Source organism: Panicum hallii, chromosome 3 (genome assembly GCF_002211085.1).
Source record: "Panicum hallii strain FIL2 chromosome 3, PHallii_v3.1, whole genome shotgun sequence".
NCBI classification, from domain to species: Eukaryota; Viridiplantae; Streptophyta; class Magnoliopsida; order Poales; family Poaceae; genus Panicum; species Panicum hallii.
In genome coordinates, this window is record NC_038044.1 from 32,156,797 (window position 1) to 32,179,902 (window position 23,106).

The 23,106-nt window shown below is 48.2% G+C and overlaps 1 protein-coding gene across 1 annotated transcript; it reads right to left on the bottom strand.

Moving 5' to 3' along the window:
• Positions 1–20,192: 20,192 nt before the first annotated feature.
• On the bottom strand, positions 20,193–22,354 carry LOC112887972 (adenine/guanine permease AZG1). The gene has a single exon (XM_025954277.1). It carries the CDS (start codon positions 22,206–22,208, stop codon positions 20,520–20,522), a length of 1,689 nt encoding a protein of 562 aa, XP_025810062.1. The 5' UTR covers positions 22,209–22,354; the 3' UTR covers positions 20,193–20,519.
• Between the last annotated feature and the right edge of the window lie 752 nt (positions 22,355–23,106).

Below are 23,106 nucleotides of genomic sequence, written 5' to 3' on the forward strand. Positions count from 1 at the left end.
TCGAAGTAGTAGCCGGCTCAGCAGAAGATGTGTCAACATCTGAAGTAGTGAGTGCTGATGCTGCCGGCTGTGACGACTGCTGAACCAAAGAGACCTCTCCTCCTCCCCCTGAAGGTAGTGTCTGTGGAACGACGGGGAGGCCGGCAGACTGCACTGCTGAGGGTGACTCCTGGAAGAGTGAGGTCGCAGGCAGTGGAGAGAAGAGTGGACGACTCGCAGACCCAAGTAGTGCTGACAACGAGAACATGATCTCCGGGGTCGCTGAGGTAGCTGGAGCAGTAGAGGCTGGAGCTGGTGTGATTGCAAGTGGAGGTGCTCCAATGCCCTGAAGGCCTGGCTGACCTGGCTGCTGTGGGGCGAGTCCGGTGTGGGAGTACAGCTGTGAGATCATCCCGAACATCGCCATCATGCCCTGCTGCATCTGCTGAAACTGAGCGTCTGTCCTCTGAGATACTCTGTCAATGAGGCCGACAAAATGCTCCTCTGTAGCAGCTCGCTCTCGGGCGGCCTCTCTCTGTATCGCTGCAAGCTGGGCCTCATGGGCTCTCCTGGCCTCCTCCTGTGCTCGACGGTCCTCCCTCTGCTGTGTCACCAGATGCTGCAGAAGTGCGGTGAGCTCAGACGGCTGAGACACCTGAGACTCTGAAACTGTAGTAGCAGCAGCTGACACTGGAGCTGGCTCTCCGGACCCCCCTGCCTCATGATCATGACTAGCTGGGGCTGGTGCAGGGAAGTACTCCTCATCCTCGGAGCAGTCTGACTCTAGGTCGGACCAATGTATCTCATCATCTCCTCCGGGAAGCTGTGCCTCTGCGGCTAGCAATGCCTCATCCTCCTGGGCCACTCGGGCCTGTACCTCAGGTGACAGGCGTGCCATGGCAGCTCGATCTGCCTGTCTGCCTCTCCTCCTGTCTGAGGGTGCTATCGGGCGGTAGACGGGGAACCAGGGAACCTCGTCCTGTCTGTAGACTACACTGACGGGTGACTCAGCTGGCACTATCATAGAGCAAATGAAACTGATCCAGTGAGCATAAGGAAACTGTCGTACAACGCCCATCCCGTCAGTGATAACATCCTCAATCTCAGCCAAAATGAAATCAACAATATCGAACGGCTCGTGAGTGAGAATGTGAAGAAGCAGTAGCTGCTGCAGACCTGTGAACCCCTCTGGGTAGCCACTCCTCGGGAGCAAAGTCCTCCGAAGTGCCATGTGAACTGCGTAAGCCTCTGGGGTCAGCAGACCGGGAACTCTGGCGTAGGAAGCAGGGAATGGCTGGCGGAAACACTGAGAGATCGCCTCGTGTGAAGGTGCAATCCCGCCAATCATAGCCCTGCGTGGAGGATCTGCATCACCATAGACCATCTCGTGCAGAGAGACGTCAACAAGGTCAACTCCAAGTATCCCTGCAAGCGTAGCCCTGGACAGACCAAAGACCTGGCCTCCAAACATGAAGTGAACTGCTCTGCGCTCTGGGGCTATCCATGCTGTGGCATAAAAGACTCGTACCCAGTCCTCAATGTATCTGTTCCTCTCAATCGAAAGCAACCTGGGCAGTCCTCTGAAATGAGCAAAGTGCTCCCTGACATCGGCTCCCCCTGCAGCTGTCCTCAAAGAAACCCAGTCAAGTACTCTGTGAGGGAAGATCCTGTGGCCCCGCCTCTGATAGGTCTCGTAGAAACTGGCCTGAAGAAGTGTCCAGAATCTACGATCGACCCTGCCGTCACATGTCACCGGGAACCACTCCTCCTCCTGTACACTCCACCTGAGCCTCTTGACCTTTGCCGCATTGGCCTTGGTCAAGTTCTGGAGCAGCACACCTGGCTCCAGACGCACGACAGTGTCCATCCGGAACACTGCACGCTCGGCCGCTAGGGCCTCGGCTCGACGAGCTGCTGCAGCTGCTGCGGTGGACCTGCGAGGCTCCTGTGGCTGGTGACCTCCTCGCGTCCTCGGTCCGGTGCGACGCTCGGTCGCTGCTGAAGTATCACCTGCAGGGGACGTCTGCCGGGTGCGGCCAGAACGTCGTAGAGTTGGTGACTGAGTGCCCTATCCCTGTGACTGCTCGGATTGCTCTGTCTCTGTATCTGAATCTGTCTCTGCAGCTGAAGGCGACTGATCAGACTCTGCTGCTGCTGCTGTCGTGGCTCTGGTGGCCCTGGCACCTCTGACTCGGCCCATGCCTCTGCCTCTGCCTCTGCCTGGCGTATCCCTGATGGCGAACGGATGAGCATGGCCTGATGCCTGCTCCTCGGCGGCCTTAGCCACCATCTCGGCCCTCTCGGCCTCTCTCGCTGCACGAGTCCGCTTGCGAGCGGGCTCCTCAACCACGATCTCCTTCCCTTTCCTCTTGTCACGACCCATCTCGATAATTGACAGAAACAAGAATGCGGAGCGGTGAGCTAGGGCGAGCGTGATGGTTTGGGCAAAATGCCGAACACGTGGCGTGCGAGGCGTGGATGCGTGAATGTGGTGCAATGTGCGTGGGCAGCGGCACGGTGGAGGTACAGGACGTGCAGGCAACGGCGCGGTGTGGTGGTGGCGGCGGCGCAGTGGCACACGTGCGGCGCAGGCGGCGAGGTGGAGCAGAAAGTGCTGGTGCTGTGGCGCGCGGGCGGCGCAAAGGCGCGCGTGCGGGCGGCGGACGGCGGCGGTGCGGTCGCTCGCGGGCTGCAGACGGCGGCGCGGGCGGCGGTGAGAGACGGCGCAGGTGGCGGACGGCGGCGCAAGGCGGCGGCAATGTGGTTGCGGTGAAGACGGTGAAGGCGAGGGGGCGGCAGACAGTGAAAACGCGCGGGCGGCAGCGAGCGGGAAGAGAGTAATATGACATGTGGACCCCGTAGATTTTCTTATCGCCGGTTGATCCGACGCTTAGGTTTTGAGCACCGGTTGATTGCGTCGGTGTAGTTTACCAGAAACACTGCCAAAATATTATCAGTACGCCGGTTGAACCGATGATCCGAAAAGTGAACTCGTCGGTTGAACGACGCAAACAACATTTGATTTTCAGGTTTGAATCGTGATATGTTCACCGGTTGATCCGATGATGCAAACTTTGTATACACCGGTTGAACGCTTGAAATGTCTGAGCTGAACCTGAAACTTAGTAACGCCGGTTAAACCGATGGGTATAGATCCGTTGAACGTCGGTTTAACCGGTGAACCCAAAAACCCTCTCTCAGCTCACTCTTCCATGCTAAGTCCAATGAACTTATAAGATTCAAATAAACTCAAGTTAATGGACTTGCATAGGCGACTTTACCCCTCAAAATAAATAAGATAGCTTGCTAGCTTAAATAATTTTTCTTTTCAAAATCAAGGAGAAGTCGCAAGAGTGATAAAGCGCCAAATTAAAATGTATGAGCTATGTCGTAGGAATATTGAAGAAAGAAAGCTTCAAACTCACCATGACATTGCTCACTAGGCAATAACGCACCTAACACTTTACTCTTTTCACTTCTCATGAATTAAGATCTTGCACGTAAATCAAGTCTCATTTTCATCAAGTGATCTCCTTTGTGACCCTTACGCATGCAATGATAATTCAAGCTACAATCACATGCAAAGGAAAGGTAAACATGAAGTGCACATCTATATGACAAGAAATGCATAGCGAGAATTTAAGTTCTACTTGTCAAGTTTGATCCCACGGAAAGCTTCATCATGATGAGCCTTTTTACAAGCCTAGAGGAAAAACAAGTGGACCACCACCTCTAGCTAAACTCTTGCTCATCACTATCTTACCATGGTTAGACAAGTGTCCTATATGTATGCATTTTTCTATATGACATGGCAACTTACATGACGTTTGCCGCATCTAACACATTAAGCTCATTTCTTAGCCTAACAAAGGTACTCTCGTCTAAAGGTTTTGTGAAAATATCCGCCAATTGCTCCTCGGATCTCACACCTTGAAGGGAAATGTCCCCCTTGGCTTCGTGATCACGCAAGAAGTGATGGCGAATATCAATGTGCTTTGTGCGAGAGTGTTGAACCGGATTCTTGGCAATTTTTACGGCACTTTCATTGTCACAAAGGAGTGGTATTCTTCCTAGTTTCACACCAAAGTCCAAAAGGGTTTGCTTCATATATAGAATTTGGGCACAACATGCACCGGCTGCTATATATTCCGCTTCCGCGGTGGACAAAGCCACGGAATTTTGCTTCTTACTCGACCAAGAAACTAGAGAACACCCAAGCAAGTGGCAACCCCCGGAGGTACTCTTGCGATCCACACGGCTTCCGGCAAAATCCGAATCCGAGTATCCCAAGAGATCTAAGCTAGCGCCTTTGGGATACCACAAGCCTATGCTAGGGGTGTGCTTGAGATACCTAAGGATCCTATTCACAGCCGAAAGGTGTGATTCCTTAGGGTTAGCTTGAAAACGGGCACACAAGCACACACTAAACATTATATCGGGCCTAGATGCGGTAAGGTAAAGCAAAGACCCTATCATAGAACGATAGAGGGATTGGTCAACCGGTTTACCGTCCACATCCAAGTCGAGATGCCCATTAGTTGCCATGGGTGTCTTGATTGGCTTGCATTCATCCATCTTGAACTTCTTCAAGATATCTTTAGTATACTTTTCTTGATAGATGAATGTCCCTTCCTTCATTTGTTTGACTTGAAAACCAAGGAAGAAGGTCAATTCGCCAATCATGGACATCTCGAATTCCCTAGACATCATGGTAGCAAACTCATGGCTTAGTAAATCATTAGTTGAGCCAAAAATAATATCGTCAACATAAATTTGACAAATGAAAAGATCCTCGTTGACGTCTTTAGTGAACAAAGTGGTGTCCACCCTCCCGATCTTGAAGCCTTGCATGATTAGGAAGTCACGAAGCCTCTCATACCAAGCCCTTGGAGCTTGTTTGATCCCATAGAGTGCCTTGTGCAACCTATAAACATGGTTAGAATTCCTCGGATCTTCAAACCCGGGAGGTTGCTCAACATAAACAAGTTCGTTAATAAAGCCATTTAAGAATGCACTTTTCACATCCATTTGATATAACTTAATGTTATGATGTGAAGAATAAGCAAGAAGAATGCGGATAGCTTCAAGTCTTGTGACTGGAGCAAAAGTTTCACCAAAATCCAAACCTTCGACTTGAGAAAACCCTTTTGCCACAAGTCTTGCTTTGTTGCGTACCACCACCCCATGTTCATCTTGCTTGTTTCGAAAGACCCACTTTGTGCCAATGATGTTCTTGTCTTTCGGAGGTGCTTCAAGGACCCAAACTTCATTGCGGGTGAAATTGTTCAATTCTTCTTGCATGGCCATCACCCAATCCGAGTCCTCAAGCGCTTCCTCTATGCTAGTGGGTTCAATACAAGAAACAAACGAGTGATGTTCGCAAAATGAAGCATGCTTAGATCGAGTTCTTACTCCTTTGGAAGGACTACCAATGATTTGACCAATAGGATGATCCTTGGAGATGCGACCATGCTTCACTAACGGTACTTGCGTTGATGCTTGTTGGGGTGGATCATGGGTGACTTGTGCTTGTGGTGGAACATTTTGCTCTTCTTGTTCTTGGACTTGGGGTGTTGGCGTTGTCACATTTTCTTGAGGTAGTGGATCAACTTTTTCTTGATCTTCATCCACTTGGGGTGCCGTGGAGGTGCTTGGTGTAGATGAGGAAGGTCCTCCCCCTTGATCATTGCCTTCATGCACCTCTTCCGGCTTGATATCCCCAATGGACATCTTCTTTAAGGCTTCTTCAATCTCTTCATCCCCTACATTTTCATAGCCAACAATCTCCTCCTGGGAGCCATTAGATTCATCAAACTCCACATCACATGTTTCTTCAACTAACCCGGAGGTTTGATTGAATACTCTATATGCTTTGGAGTTTGATGCATAACCAAGAAAGAAACCTTCATCACATCTACTTTCACACTTACCGAGCCTTTTCTTCTTATAGATGAAGCATTTGCAACCAAAGACTCGAAAGTATGATATATTTGGTTTCCTCCCGGTGATGAGCTCATATGGAGTTTTCTTGAGGAGTCGGTGAGGATACACTCGGTTGGATGCATGACACGCCGTGTTGATTGCTTCCGCCCAAAACTTCTCGGACGTGCCATAATCATCCAACATTGCTCTTGCAAGGGTGATGAGTGTCTTGTTCTTTCTTTCCACCACTCCATTTTGTTGAGGCGTGTAGGTGGCAGAAAACTCATGCTTGACTCCTTCTTCATCGCACCATTCTTCAATCTTCATATTCTTGAACTCGGTGCCGTTGTCACTCCGGATCTTCACAATTGGGGAGTTGTACTCCCTTTGAGCTTTTCTTGCAAATGTCTTGAAGATCTCCGGAGTTTCACTCTTATCGCCTAGAAACATGACCCAAGTGTAGCGCAAAAAATCATCAACAATTACTAGGCAATAGAGGTTACCACCAATGCTCTTGTATGAAGTTGGACCAAAGAGATCCATGTGTAGTAGCTCGAGCGGCTTAGAGGTAGACAACATCGTCTTGATAGGATGATGTGTTGCAACTTGCTTCCCGGCTTGACATGCTTTGCATAGCTTGTTCTTGTCAAAAGTGACGTCCTTTATGCCGGTGATCATCCCTTTCTTGTGGGCTTTCTTGAGGTTGCTCATGCCAATATGAGCAATTCTTCTATGCCAAAGCCACCCAAGAGACGACTTGGTGAAGAGGCAAGTGATGGTGCTTGTTTGCTTTGAAGAGAAATCCACCAAATAGATATTGCCATGCCTAAACCCCGTGAATACCAATGACTTGTCTTTTTCATGAGTCACTACAACACCATTCTTGTCAAAGGCACACGTTAGTCCAAGATCATATAATTGTGCAATAGAAATAAGATTAAAACTAAGTGCTTCTACAAACAAAACATTTGAAATAGATAAATCTTTTGAAATTGCAATTCTACCCAAACCTAAGACTTTCCCCTTTGAGTTATCACCATAGGTGACATGTTCATGATCGCCGGGGTCTTCAAGAGAGGTGAACATGCTGTCATTGCCGGTCATATGTTGAGAGCAACCGCTATCAAGTACCCAATATTTTCCACCGGCTTTGTAGTTCACCTACACACATGAGAATTCATTCTTGAGTTTTAGGAACCCAAACAAGCTTTGCGCCTTGCACATGTGTGACAAGAGCTTTTGGGACCCAAAGTTGCTTGGGGAGCTTCTTCTTCGACTCCTTAGCAATTTTGCCAATGAACTTGGCCTTCACCTTGCCCTTCACTTTACTCAAGAGAAAATGGTTATTTTGGAACATTGATGAGTAATTCTTGGGTAATTTAGGAAGAGGACGTGATGGTAAGGTGCACTCCCTAGTGTGGTGCCCGGTGACTTGGCAATGTTGGCAATATGAGCCAACTTCCTTGATGAAGCTTGTCTTGATCTCCGGAGAAGGAGTTGTAGCCATGTTTGGCTCCGGAAATGAACCAAGACCTCTCTTGCCATAATCACGGGCATTGTTGAAGAGAATCTCCTTGTGGATGTATTCTCCTCTTGAGAGTTTCTCCACACTACTCTTGAGGCTTACCACTTGATCCATCAATTCCTTTTCCCTAGAAGGAGCAAGCTTGGGCACAACATTAGTGGCATATGCATCAATGAGTAGGTCATCACATGAAGTGGAAGCATTGACCTTTTTATGAGCAACTTTCTCAAGACTTGGGTCAATAACTTCATAAGCAAATTCAAGTTCTTGATACTTGTGAGCCAACTCCCTATGCTCTTGTTTGAGCTTTTTGTGGCTCTCTTCAACTTGCTTAGCAAGTACAAGTGACTCATTGTGCCTTTTGAGCAAGTCATTGTACTTACCAAGTAAGTCGGAGTGGGCAAGCTCTAACTTGGCATGAGTGCTCTCAAGAATTTTGACTTTGCCCTTTTCCCTCTTGATGACGGATGTATACTCATTGATGAGGTTAGTGAATTCATTAGGATCAAGCTCTTCATCACTATCATCTTCACTGTCTATCTCACATACCTTGGTGTTACCTTTTGCCATGAGGCACATAGGAGGCGGAGGTAGAGATGGTTCTTCATTGGTGAGGGCGATGGTGACGATGTCTTCTTCATCACTTGAGTCTTCGCTTGATGAGACATCGGTCACCCACTCTTGTTTTTCCACCAAGAAACTTTTCTTGGTGTGCCCTTTCTTCTTTGGGAAGAGCCTGGTCTTCTTATCACGGGTCTTCTTCTTCCCAAATCTCTTGTTTTTGTTCTTTCTTTCCTCTTCTTCATCATCGCTTGAATCATGGCGATGCTTGCTCTTGTTGTCCTTGTTTCTTTTATCCGGCTTGGGGCAATTTGGACGGATGTGCCCTTTTTCGCCACAATTGTAGCAAATCTTGTTCTTGACATCCATTGGCCGGAACATTCCCTTCTTGGAGTCAAAGTTGAAACCCTTCTTATTGATCTTCTCATTCAAGCGTGTGAACTTTCTCATCATGAGAGCAAGTTCTCCATCATCTTCAACATCGGATGAGCTTTCATGACGATCATCTTCTTCATTGCTTGAGCTTGAATCTTGCTTGATCATCTTGAGCTTGCGGGATTTGTTTGTCTTGGTCTTTAAAGCAATTGATTTGCTTGAAGTTGGCTCTTCGGACATACCAAGAATGCTCATTTCATGAGCGCGAATTTCCCCCACAAGCTCTCCTACTTCCATTGTGTCAAGGTCCTCCTTTTGAAGCATAGCATTGATGATGTTATACTTGGGCTTCGGGAGGAGCATGAGGATCTTGCGATTGATGGATGCACTGTCAATTTTGGATATTTCAAGTGCATTAATGTCCTTGACAATGACATTCAAGCGAGAATACATATCATTGCAATTTTCATGAGCTAGCATTTTAAAGGAATCATACTTAGCTCTAAACAAGTGATATTTTTGCTCACGAACTTTGGTGGAACCTTCATGAATTTCAATGAGCTCCTTCCAAATATCACTTGCTAGGTCCATGCCATTTACTCTAGCAAAGACCTCCTCACTAATAGCTTCAAAAATTGCATTTCTAGCTTTAGCATTCCATTTTAATTGTTCGGGGGTGGGAGTTCCGGTGAACCCGACTTTAGTTGCCGACCACACTTCGGGGGCGATCGCATCGAGGTATGCGGCCATGCGAACTTTCCAATAGGCAAAGTTCTTGCCCTCGAAGTGAGGCGGCGAACCACCCATCTTGGCCATAGCTCTAGGCGGTGAAGCCTAATGATCCAAATGAGCAACGAGGCTCTGATACCAATTGAAAGGATCGATGGACCAAGAGGGGGGGTGAATTGGGCCTTTTTCAATTTCTAAAACAAGGTAAATCAACCTTAACCTATGCAAAGCTAGAAAGGCACCAATTCACCAATCGGGTAACTAAACTAAACTACCTATGCAAACTAGGATAGATAAAAAGAGGTAAATCCAAGCAAGGTAGAGCTAACTAGTGATCCCTAAATCAAGCACATGAATAAATTGCATGAAAGATAATGTTTGAATAAGTGAAAGGGACAAGGGACAACCGGATTTTTTCCCGTGGTATCGATGTGTTGGCACACACCCCTAATCCACGTTGTGACACTCACAAAGAGTATTGTCACCTCCCAAGTCACAAAGACGAGGGTGCTCACTAAGAGTCTCCGTTCACCATCCCAGTGTGGTGGAGATCAAACCACGTACAATCTTCTTCTTCTCCGGGCTCCCACAATTCTTGGCAAGCTCCACGAGAATCACCTCGATCACCAAGATTGCCTAAGTGATGCCAATCACCAAGAGTAACAAGCTAAGACCTTTCACTTGAGCAAGAACCGATCACCAAGAACGGATGCACACAAGCTTCTCTCTACTCAAGTCCTTAATCTTGCTTCTTGAATGATTGAATGAACAAGTGTGTGAAATAATGAAGCTCAAGGTGGCTCTTGACTATAGTATAAGTGTTTGGATGTTGCCTGGTGTCAAGGAACAGTAAAATGACCCATTGGAGGGGTATATATAAGCAGGTCACATGAATAGAGCCGTTGGAGAAAAAGCTGCCAGAAAACTGCGTAGCGCCGGTTAATCCGACGTACCTCCAATAGTCATCGTCGGTTTAACCGGTGAATGTAAACTACCCCTTCTGAAAACTAGCCGTTACAACTTGGGCAGATCAACCGATGCGTCATCGGTTTAACCGGTGAGTGTAGTTGTCACTGATCAACTGAAAAACCAAGTCTCTGGACAACTGCACCGACGTCCAATTTCAAATATCATCGGTTTAACCGGTGTGTTGACTTGTCCAGACTCTGCTGACCTCGTTTAACCGACGTAGAGAAAAGTTGAGGCGTCGGTTAAACCGGTGTTAAGGGTTTTTCCTGATTTTGCCTTTTCTGATTTGAGTCTTGAATGAAATCCAAATATTCTTGAGATATAAGTTGAGAACCACTTATTTGAGCTTCTAGAAACCTGAGTGTCCATTGTGTGCATCCATTTTCAAATGACCATGTCCATGCTCAAGTTACTAAGCCTAAACCCCTCTTAATAGTGCGATCACTACAAAACTATAAAACCTATACTAACCTAAGCGTCCTTCTCAACCTTATGACACTTAGGACTAGAAGGATCCTTAGTCTTGACATATTATTGAGTGAATGTCGAGATCGCCTTTTTGAATAATGAAAAATTAGGGGCCTCTTTTGACATATAACCAAATGAGCGATAATGATCTATAAAGCTGCACAAACTTATTAGTCACAATAATGGTTGTCATTAATCACCGAAACATACCTTGAGGGCCTAGATGCTTACAGTTTGTCGGGGCTCTGTGTGGCAAGTCCACGGGCGACGGCGGGTCCGCATGGCTCGGCTCGCCGGCGAGCGGCGTCCCAGCCTCGGGATCGACCAAGGTGCACGACATCTAACGCAAAAGAAGGAGGGGGCCGAGCTGTTGCTCACCCAGGCTCGAATAGGCCGGAGAAGCGGCGCAGGACGGCCGGAGTCGAGGACGAGCGGCGGCGCACGGACGGCGTTGGGGGAGAAGGTCGCTGAGAGCGGCCCAAGGCTCCTGACTCCACGGTGCTGCTCGGGAAGGTCCTGCGAAGGTGATGGAGAGGTCAGCAAGACCTAAGAGGTACTGGTGGCCGGCAATTGCTCGGAGGCGGCTCACCGGCGACGACGGTTCGGGCCCAAATCCGGCGAGCACATGGGCACGGAGAAAACTGGGATGGGTAGTGGCGGCTGAGGGAGAACGCGAGGAAGCTGTCGCGGATAAGAAGGGGGGGCGGTCCTCGGCTTGCGGGTCGCCCGGCAACGGATGCCGCGCATCCCACGGGTCATTGCGGTCCAACCTAATCCAAGCGCGGGCGGCTTCTAGAAAGAAGGGAGGGCTCGGGTGACTGATCAGTGGGACCTTGCGAGCGCGGGGGGAAGAGCCCTGGGGTGCGGTGGAGCGGGGCCACGGGCAGTGGCCGAGCTGCCAGCTGGCGGAGGAGGAAACAGAGGAGGGAAGGGAAAAGGGGAAGAGGATGCTGACATGGGGGCCCCAGTTGTCGGAGAGAAGGAGAGGGGCGCACGTGGGCCGGGCTGGCTGTGCGTGAGAGAGGGGGAGAGGTGAGTGGGCCGGGCTGGTAGAGGATTTGGGCTGCCTTCTCCTCTTTCTTCTTCTTTCCTTTTCCTTTTCTATACTCAAACTATTCAAACAAAACTATTTGAATTCAAACAAATTCAAATTCAAACCTTATAAACTCAACACAAGGAAAACAATGCTCCATTATGAATGCACAAACATGTTGACCTTACAATAAATTTTATTTTTTTGTGTTGTAAAATTACTTTAAATGCAAGACAAATTAGAGAAAACCCTGGAAATTTTATTTAAGCCCAAATAAATTCCTTAAAATTTGGGAAAAATACATTAGGGTGTTACAAACCTACCCCCCTTACAGGAATCTCGTCCCGAGATTCGACTAGGCTAGCTAGCAAAGAGATCGGGGTATGTCTTCCTCAGCTCATCTTCTCGCTCCCAAGTAGCCTCACCCTCCGTGTGGTGACTCCACTGAACACGGCACATCTTGACCCTTTTGTTTCTGGTAACTCTCTCAGATGTCTCCAGAATTTTTACCGGATGCTCGGTGTAGGTCAGATCCTCCTGCACGTCCAACCCTTCTAGCGGTGCTTGCTCTTCCGGCACCCTCAAGCACTTCTTCAGCTGAGACACGTGGAACACATCGTGCACTCCTGAGAGACTGGAAGGTAATTCCAAACGATATGCCACCTCACTTTTCCATTCCAACACCTTGAACGGACCAATGTATCGAGGGGCTAGCTTCCCTCTCACGTTAAACCTGCGGATTCCTCTCATTGGCGAGACCTTTAGGTACACATGATCACCCACTGCGAAGGTCAAATCTCGGCGACAAACATCTGCATAGCTCTTCTGACGAGTCTGTGTGACCCACAGGTTCTCTCGCACCTGCTGTACCAACTGTTCTGCCTCTTCAACAATATTCGGACCAAACACCTGCCTCTCGCCAATCTGATCCCAATACAGCGGAGTCCTGCACTTCCGACCATACAGGGCCTGTGACAGTTCATGTGTTTGTAAACTAGGCATATAATTTGTTAGTGTGAAATATGTGTTTATTAATATAAAGCTCCTGTGTGTTTATGTGAAGCTTTTGAAAATTTAAAGTACAAGTAAAAAGGGTATTTTTGTAATTACAGAAAAACCTAGGGTTGTTTTTGCAAAATGTATTTGGATAAAGGTAATTTCAAAATGAGTAAAAGATGGTTTTGTAAACATTATTTTCTTATTTTATCCCTTGTAAAATATATTTATTTATCCAAAAGTTTCATTTGAAATGTGTGTGTTGAAGTGTGTGAAAAGTTTGGGTAAAATGGTAAAAATAAGGGTGTTTGTGTAATTTTATAAAAGTACAAGTCCTTTTATGCAAATGTTTGATTTACAAAAGTAACTTTCAAATTTACCCAGGACTAAAGTGTAAAAGTGCAAGTCATCATGACATGTCTATCCAATCATTATGACGAGTCTATCCCGTCATTATGACGTGTCATAAATGCTTGCATTTAGGTTCTGAATTTTATAAAGTCACGCTCTATAGGACAAGAGTAATTCAAATCCGACTTTTATTCAAAGATTCACGTGTAAAAATATAAGTTTTGAGTTTTTGAACTTGAGCCCTAAAGCAATGTTGTAGAGTTTGAAAAACTCTCCAACTTTCATTTTGGGCATTTCTTCATTTGAGTTTTAAATCAACGGGAAATTTTGTTTTACAGAAAAGCCCCTGCAATTTTCTAAAATTGCGTATAAGCCCTTGGGAAAGTCCATCTATCTTTCTTCTCTCTTCTTCCTTATCCAGACGCTCCTCTTCTGTTTCTTTTCATCCGACCGCCTATCCCTCACCCCTTGTTTTTTTTCCTTCCTCCCTCTCTCCTCCAACCAGGCAAGGCGGCATGGGGGCTTGGCTCTGGGCGATGCGGGGCCGGCCCGGGCGAGCGCGCGCAGAGGCCCGAGCGGCAGGAGGGTGGGGCACGCGGCGCCAGAGCGGGAGGCGCTGGGCGTTGGGCGCTGGGCGCGCGGGCGTCGCGGGAGGCGAGCGGCGGCTCGGCGGCAGGCGAGCGGCCCACGCGCGCGGGAGGCGCAGCACTGGCGGGGCGGCGCCCAGGCGGTGGCTCGGCACGCGGGCGAGCGGGCCCAGGCGCGGGGCGAGCGGAGCTGGGCGCGGGCGGCGGCAGTGCGCGGAAGCTGGGCGGCGTGCGGCCCGGTGAGGCGAACGGCGTGGGCTGGTGGGCCAGGCGGGGCGCGCGCAGGCGCCAGGCGCACAGGAGCGAGCGGCCGTGCGGGGCGCTAGCGAGGACTGGCTGTGGAAGTCGGCGTGCAGGTGCGGACAGGCCCGGGATGGCGCGGCGCTGTGCGCGGACGCGGAGAGCGTGGAGCGGGGAGTGCTCAGGCGGGCCGGGCGCGTGCAGCTGGTGGGCGGAGCGCACTGACGGGCGCGTGACGGTGTGGCTGGCGTGTAGGAGGTGGTCGCGGTTCGGCCCAAGAGCAGGCGCACGCGAAGTGGAGCAGCGCGCGGCTCACACGGTGTTGGTGCTGGAGCAGAACGTGTGGGAGCAGACCGTGCAGGTGGAGCCGCGGCGCAGGCAGCAAGCGACGCAAGCGGGTTGGTGTGCGGCGCTGGCTCAGACGGCAGCAGCAAGCAAGTGCGAGCGCTAGGCGCAGCACAGTGGAAGCAGCGCGTCGGTTCGGGAGTGGCGCGGACAGGCGCGAAGGCTGGTGATGCGGGCGCACGGATCGAGTAGCACGTGCGTGGCGGAGCAAAGTGGGCACTGGTGCGTGGATGCGCGGGAATGACACGGCAAGGCTGGAGCAAGCACGGCGCAGATGTAGGCGGCGTGGGCGTGTGAGTGCAGGAACAGGACTCGAGCGGAGGTGAACGGCCTGGAGCGAGCAATGAAGTGCAGGACGGTTTCAGATGCGAGAGCAGCAGCGCGATACGGGCCAAGGACGCGCGCGGTTCGGACGTGCGCGGGCGGAGGTGAGGCGTGGCGGCTCGGGACAGACCCGCACGAAGGGCAACGAGGTCGCGCACGGCAGTACCTTGGCAAGGACGGTCGCGGAGAGGCGCTTATGGCGCGGCAAGTCGGAAGGAGAAGTTACGAAGCGAAGGTCCGGACGGGTTTGGACTAACACGTCCGCGGATACGAGCGAGAGTGTTCTACCGGTAACCGGCTCGACTCGATTCAGCAAGCGCGTGCGTGTACAAGACAACAGGCCATCTTCCACCCACGACAACCGTTCCCGGCGAACTTCTTCGTCACCCATGGAATCTCGTCATCGTCGAGCTTATCCGATCGCCAATCCTATTCACCGCGGGAATTTACTTTCCGCGTATTCTTCTTTATAACCAAGGCTACCCCAAGGTTTGCCCTAATTCTCTGAATCTTTCTAATGCCGGCGACCCCTTTGCCGGAGTATCGCCAGTAACTTCCTGTTATCTATTTTTCCCGGACCAGGGACTTGATTGCTATGTTTTAGAAAGTTCTAGGGTGTCCTTTGTAAGATTTCCAAGGCTTTATTTATTTCAAATCGATGAACTTCTACATTTCATAGATTTTCATAGGAAGTTCATAAAAATGTAAAATCAGTTTTGTTTGAAATCCTAAGTCAAACCCTACAAGTTTTATATTGTGCTTTTGGATTGAAGTCTTTGATGTATGGTCTAGGTCAAATATTAGAGGAATGAATGTTTTATTGTGCCTTATATTGTATGCTTGTGTTATAACTAAAAAGTAAGTCATAGAATATATATCTTAAATAGAGAGGTATGATATCTAGTTAATCCTATCACCCTAGTGCTCATATCCTTACCCTCAAGACATTATCCATGTCTTGATTGCTGTTTCCTTAAGAATTCTCTTCGTATGAAGATCTTTGTTAATTCATGTGCATCCGTTGCTTAGCTTATACATCTCTGCAGCTGCGTTTCAACATCAGCTTTTGATTCAGCCGCTAAGCATCCGTTTTCCTTGAGTTTATGATGTTCCCGTGTAACAGCTGTCGGTCGATACTTCTACCATCGGCTGATTAGCTGATACAGTCATTACCTTTCTAGTATCGGCTGCTGCCGATACAATTCCTTTGTTCTGTCCTACGTCGGCTGCACCTAGACACTGTATCAGAGTTGCACGCACGACCTTAAGATTCTTGTTATCGGCCGATCCAAGCCGATTCTAGTCGTTTTCCGTATCAGTCAAACATGGCCGATCAATCCTTAGTTTCCCCATCCTTGTCCACACACTTCCATCAGCCGATTTATCGACTGAGAGATCGGCTACATATCTATCGGTTACATACCCTTAACCACACTTCTATCGGCTATACGTCACTCAATTGTTGTGCTGACGTAATCGAGTCGATATAACCACACTTAGTTACCTAAAATAACACTTAAGCACATCTCAGTTAAGACAACTGCTTTAGGAATCATCCTTCTACCAAAGTAATCGATGCTTTCATCGATCGTCTAGAAACCCGATGCACTCATCAATCGGCTAAACCCATGTTGTTCGCATCGGCTCTGTTGTAATCTTCAACAAGTAGCCGATCCAAATTAGTTGTCCTCCTAAAGCTCTATCTAGGTTTAGTTTAGATCTTTTTGGTTGTTATGTGAATAGTGTGTTATATGAGTGCTAGATTGCAATGGTATTGTGAAGTAAGGTAGTTTTATGTGCACGCTTTGAATGTAATGTCGCATTGCATGTAGATACGGTTACTTCGGCAACGGTACCTACGAGATCTCCCCGGAGTCTATGGAAGATGTTCCTGAAGACCAAGTGAACGTCACCAAGGGTTTATCGAAAGCCCCGAACGAAGGGAGGGCTCGGGCGGCTTCTAGAAAGAAGGGAGGGCTCGGGTGGCTGATCAGTGGGACCTTGCGAGCGCGGGGGGAAGAGCCCCGGGGTGCGGCGGAGCGGGGCCACGGGCAGTGGCCGAGCTGCCAGCCGGCGGAGGAGGAAACAGAGGAGGGAAGGGAAAGGGGGAAGAGGATGCTGACATAGGGGCCCCAGTTGTCGGAGAGAAGAAGGAGAGGGGCGCACGTGGGCCGGGCTGGCTGTGCGTGAGAGAGGGGAAAGGGAGAGAGGGGGAGAGGTGAGTGGGCCGGGCTGGTAGAGGATTTGGGCTGCCTTCTCCTCTTTCTTCTTCTTTCCTTTTCCTTTTCTATACTCAAACTATTCAAACAAAACTATTTGAATTCAAACAAATTTGAATTCAAACCTTATAAATTCAACACAAGGAAAACAATGCTCCAGCATGAATGCACAAACATGTTGACCTTACAATAAATTTTATTTTCTTGTGTTGTAAAATTACTTTAAATGCAAGACAAATTAGAGAAAATCCTGGAAATTTTATTTAAGCCCAAATAAATTCCTTAAAATTTGGGAAAATTACATTAGGGTGTTACAACTACTTGGGTAGTTTCCTTCTGTACCAACTAGTCTTAGTCGTATCCGAGTACTTTACAACAGACATAAGGTATGGGACATGCCCCATCCCTTATCCTAAAATATTCTATACTATATGCGCAGTCCCGTGGCTCCGAGTCTGACATGTGCTGCAGCCATTGTTGACCGAATCTTTACTTCTCGAGGGTTTTAGTAAGCCTGAAAGATTTTAAGGTTCCCAAGGCTATATTGGAAGGAACATGTAAATTTTTCAGAAACATACCACATGTACATTATTAGAGTGTTAAAATAATTTATTTCAGAATACATAATTACAACCTAAAATTAAATACACTAAAACCATCTAAATAAATTCATTATATCATGTATAACAATTAGTATAAGAATAATAAACTAAATAAATTGCTAATTACATCTAAATAACTTGGTAACTACATTTAACAAATTAATTATCACATGTATAATAATTATTATATCAATAATAAACTAAATCAATAGCTAACTAAATCTAAATCACTTGCAAACTAAACTACAAAAATTAATTATCAAATATATAGCAATTATAAACTAAATCCAGCTAAATGCATCTAGGAAAATTAATTGCTAGCTCATGGTGAAAATTGCTAACCTTTTTACAAAAAAATTGCAAAATCTTCTCTCCCCTCCCCTCACTCGGCTGTCATGAACAGTGCTATGTTCTTAGCAGCTCGACGAGGGGGAGGGGGTCTGGTATTTATAAGCAAAGGCATTAGGACCAGGTCATACCACGACCCGGTGCTAATGGTCGCTCATTATCACCAGGTCGTCCACGACCCGGCACTAATGCCCGTGGAACTAATAGCACTGGGCCTTGGCATGATCTGGTGCTAATGTCCGCACCATGAGCATTGGATCATGCCACAATCCGGTGCCAATGATGGATCATTGGAACGGGGTCGTGGCACGACCCGGTGCCAAAGGTCCTCTCTATACCATCCGCCGTAGCAGCCGGTGCTATACCGGCTGCAACAACAGCTGGTACTTTTGGTCGGGACCGATAGACCGTTTTCTAGCAGTGAGATGATGTAGTTGTTCAGGGAGCAATTGAGAAGTGATGTGAAGACGCTCCCCAAACACCTGATTGCCGCTATCCCGTGCAGGACCTTCAGCGTGAAGGGTTTTCAGAGGCCTGATCTCACCAGGGCTATGCGCACGGCGCTAGCGATGGAGATGCAGCAGAGAACAGCAAAATCTATCTCCATCTCCATCTCCATCTCAGCACATTGTGTCGCGTCGCGTCCCGCCCACGGCACGGTGCCGCGAGCGAGCGCGCGCGTGGCTTGCGAATTGCCTTTTTCAACTTCACATAGGGCAGTCCACCCTTCAAGTTGATTGGAATTCTCCTGAACAATCAATGTGGTATTAACCACTATTAACTCCCTACCATTTATTAGTGGACTTTAATTCTTTTTATTGAAATACTGAATAATTGGCCAAGCCCATATATTCCAACAATAACATGTATGACTTCCACTAACATTAGGTGAAAATCTCCTAGCGAGAAGCAGAATGTTTAGAATCTAGAACAGTACTCTAGTAAGTGGTGAAGCCCCGGATAGCATATTTTATCATATTTTAATTTAAATTTGAATACAAATATTATTGGATATGAATAAAAAAATGAATCGTTCAAATTCGGAATAGGGTACCTTCTCGATTTGGAAGATAGCATCATCGCTGGTATCAATTTGTTCTAGCTATGATTCCACAGTATATCAAAATCATTATACAAGTAAGGAGTAAAGGATCAAAATCGTAAAGATACCTAATAAAATTTAACATACTTATGAATGTATAAATTTTATAATTAAATATATCAAATTAATTATGAATATAAAGTAAGTAACTGTTTCAATAAGTATTCAAATACTTAATAATTAACACATATCATAATTTTGTCATTAAATAAATAAACTCAAAAATGTTATATCATTAATAATACTAAATTTAACATGATTAATCATTTTTCATATGGATTGCTTTTCAATAGTAAATGGTGTGTGCATCGTTAAGCAATTAGTCATAGAGATAAGTTTAAGATGGTTCACCCGGTTACTTTCTCTTTGTGGATATATATATGGTCAGATATTCCAAAATTATTTCGAACACGGATATAGAATCAGATAAGAAAAATATTAAAATCGGATCCGGATACATCCATATTGACTTTTTTAAGGGATATGAATACAAATAATTCATATTTTCAGATATCCATGTCGTCGATCCCTGGCCTGACAATATTATTGCGGCTATCTGCGTACTGGGCGTATAGCAAGCCTGACACTACTATTGCAGCTACCTGAGTACCGATCGTACAACAAGCCTGACAAGCTTTGGGATTCGCAAATGTGAAATTCTTTCCAAGCAACCAGGAGTGTCTAGGTGCCAAAGGATTCTTTTATTTCTAAACATATAGACGCCATATATGCATACGGATCACCACTATGAACGCATCATCTTTGAGAGGTTGGACCGCTAGAACTTGAGATTGACCGAGACCATCACAAGCATCTAACTGTTCATTAAACTTAATTTTTTATATTATTAGTAATATTATTATTTATTTGTCATCTGGATCAATTTTCAATAGTTCGAATGGTGCACAACATTAATTAATTAGTCATAGGGATAAGTTTAAGTTGGTTTCACAGGTTACTTTTTATTTGCAGATAGATATATGGTTAGATATTCCGCATTTATTTCAAATATGGGCATGGAATTTCATAGAGAAAAGTACTGAAAATTGGATTCGGATACATCCATATAATATCCATATTAAAATGGGATACGAATACGAATATTGACGTTTTTAACGGATAAGAGTATAGATAATTTGGATTTTCAAACATCCATATCCATTCCTAGCCTGACAATACTATTGTAGCTATGAGAGTCCCGAGCGTACAGCAAGCCTGAGAATACTATTGCAAGCACCAGAGTCCTGAGCGTACAGGCGTACAGCAAGCCTGACAAGTGACAACCGTGTCTTCAGTGTGGTCTACAAATACCTTTCAATCGAATATTCGCCTTGGAGGTACTATGTTGAGAGAAAACGATGTTCTTTTTTGTTTTACATGTAGTTTGTATTCCCTATAGTAAAATTCTCTAGGAAATGTCTCAAAACAAATGAAAAAATCGGTTGAAATATGAAAAGAAGTGCGACAAAGCAAGCAGAGAAAATGTAGTTTTCCCTTTAAAGTTGCAACTGTGCCGCTTCCTTGCTTTCTCAGCAACTAATCTGTCCACGTATAGTAGATCCAAGTACCTTTTGAACCAGTATTCTGAACTTTTAGTAAACTCTCTAGAGTGTAGACCTTGCATTTGAGCTAGGGAAGCACCAATCTCTGTCACTGGATGTCCACAACTATATAGGCGAGCATTCTACATGCTAGAATTTTGATCTACTTTACCTAGTACATTAGATACTGATGGCCTACGTTAAAATCCTAATCAAAAGAAAAAAAATGAAATTTGGAGAGAAAGAGACAAAATGGGATATATCCAAGAGGAAAAGCGGGAAAGCACGAAAGGGGAAGAAACGCTATGCTGATTCCGTCTCCTTCCCCTGCTCTGCGTCGCCACCACTACTCCTCTCGGCGCCGCCTCCGACCTTCCGGCGGCAGCCCAGCCTGGCGGCCGCCTCGCACGCCCAGTCCCACGAGTGCAGGAGCATGTACGAGCCAATGCCGCCGATGAGCCCGTAGGCGATGGAGTAGGTGAGCGGCATGAGCGCCAGCGTCAGGAACGCCGGCACGGCCTGCCGCATGTCGTTCCAGTCCACCTCCGCCATCGCGCGCATCATCATCACGCCCACCAGCACCAGCGGCGGCCCGACGGCCCAGGACGGGATCGACGCCAGCAGTGGCGTGATGAACAGCGCCGCCGTGAAGTAGGCCGCCGCCGTGAGCGCCGTCAGCCCCGTCCGGCCGCCCTCCCGGATCCCCGTCGACGACTCGATGAATGCCGTCACGGGGGACGTGCCGAGGAGCGAGCCGAAGACGATTGCCGACGCGTCCGACATGAAGGCAAAGTACTGCCCCTCGAAGTCACCTGTGGCGTCGTCCACGAAACCAGCGAACCGCGCCATGGAGTAGAGCCCACCGGTGGTGTCGAGGATGTCGACGTAGAGGAAGGTGAAGAGCGCCTCCCAGAAATAGCCGTGACCGATGCCGCGGAAGTCGAGCGCGCCGGCCGTGGAGCGGATCCGGTGCACGTCGAACACCTTCTTGAAGTAGTGGAAGCTGTCGTCGCCGGCGGCCGTGTCCGGGAACGCGGTGACGGCGGTGTGGCGCGGCCAGGACACGAAGGTCACGAAGAGGATACCGTAGATCATGGCGCCCTTGACGTTCTTGATGAGGCAGAAGGCGATGATGAGGAACCCCACGAGGGCGAGCCAGAAAGTCGGGGAGGTCATGCGCCCCGAGAGGCAGAGTATGCCCCCGGAGACGGTGCCGCCCGGCATCAGCGCCACCGTGCCATTGGGGAACGTCACCACGGGCGCAACGGACGCGCGCTGCGACGCCGGGCACGCGCCGAGCGTCACCAGCGTCGACGAGCTAAACCCCACGAGCCCGACGCCCTCGTTGCTCTGCAGCCCGATGAAGGCCAGGAACAGCCCGATCCCCGCGGACGCCGAGATCCGCACGGGTTTGGGGATGAACTGGGCGAGCTTTGACCGCAGGCCTACCACCGAGATGAAGAGGAAGATGAGGCCCTCGAGGAACACCGCGGCGAGCGCCGTTCGGTAGGGGAGCGTGCCGGAGCCGTGGAATCCGACGACGGTGTAGGCGAAGTAGGCGTTTGTGCCCATCCCGGGCGCCAGCGCGAAGGGGAGGTTCGCGAAGGCGCCCATGATGAAGGACCCGATCACGGACGACGCCGCGGTGGCGACGATCAGGTCCCGCCGGGCGCGCGCCACGCAGGCGGCGTACCCGGGGTCCACGGGCGGGAATTTGCAACCTGGGGACGGCGCGTCGCAGTCATCGACGGTGCAGGTGGCGCCGGAGTCGGACAGGATGGAGGCGTTGACGGCGAGGATGTAGGCCATGGTGAGGAACGTGGTCGTGCCGGCGCGCAGCTCCGTGGTGAACGTGGTCCCGCGTGCCGCGAGGCGGAACCGCCGCCCGACCCACGACCGCTCCACCGCCGCGTTGAGCCGGCCGAGCTTGGTCGTGGGCGACGCCGCCACGTGCTCCCCGCTGCTTGCGCTCGGGATGATGGAGCCGGCCATGGCGGCGCGTGGGGAAGGTGTGTGGCTGTGTGGGAGTGCGTGTTTGGGATCTTTTTAATGAGGCGATGTGGGGCCCCAGCATTGCCGTGGACAGTCAAAGGCTGAGGTAATCAGGAGCGAGAGTCCTACTAAAAAAATCAGGGGGGAGAGAGAGAGAGAGGGGAAAAAGATCACAAAATTCCAATCAGTTATCTTCTATGGTGTTTTGGTTTGTGAACGATGTGGTGATCCAGGGGCCAAACATCATGCTATGTTATCTGGTTTGCTAGTTGCAATTGCAACAACCAGGAATGGGGGAATGCTTTTGCGATTAGGACATGAGGGAACTTTTGGCTTTTGGGATTTGTTCAGGGAATTTGGGAGATCTTTTTGGGGGTTGTGTGAAGTGATTGATTGCGCGATTTAGACAAACATGTTGTGTTTGTGAATGTGGTTGGCTCACTGAGTGCTTGCTTGAAAAAGGGTTTTGGAATCCAAAATATTTTGGAGCTAGTGCAAGTTTGAAGTAAATGTTTAAAACTCATCGGGAGCATCTCGAGCGTCATATCCAAATCCCACGATCTATATATTAGAATCTATTTGGATAAGCTAAAGTTGAATGCTAAACTTTAGCATCTATTAGCACTCATATATTTATTAAAGTTTTTGAATCTTGGTTAAAGTTTAGCACAATCCATTAGCACTTCCAGTTGGATGGACTAATGCTAAACTTCAGCATTTTGAGACATTAGCATTTGGATCCAAACATTCTCTTAGTTACCACAGCAGACAATCCAAATCGTAAGTACTGACTTTAGGCTTCCGAACCGACCATAAACCCCATCCTCAAGAACAGGGATGCCCATCTATTGGCTTCCGAGCAGGAAAATAGACTTAGAGCCTGTTTGCAACATCGAAA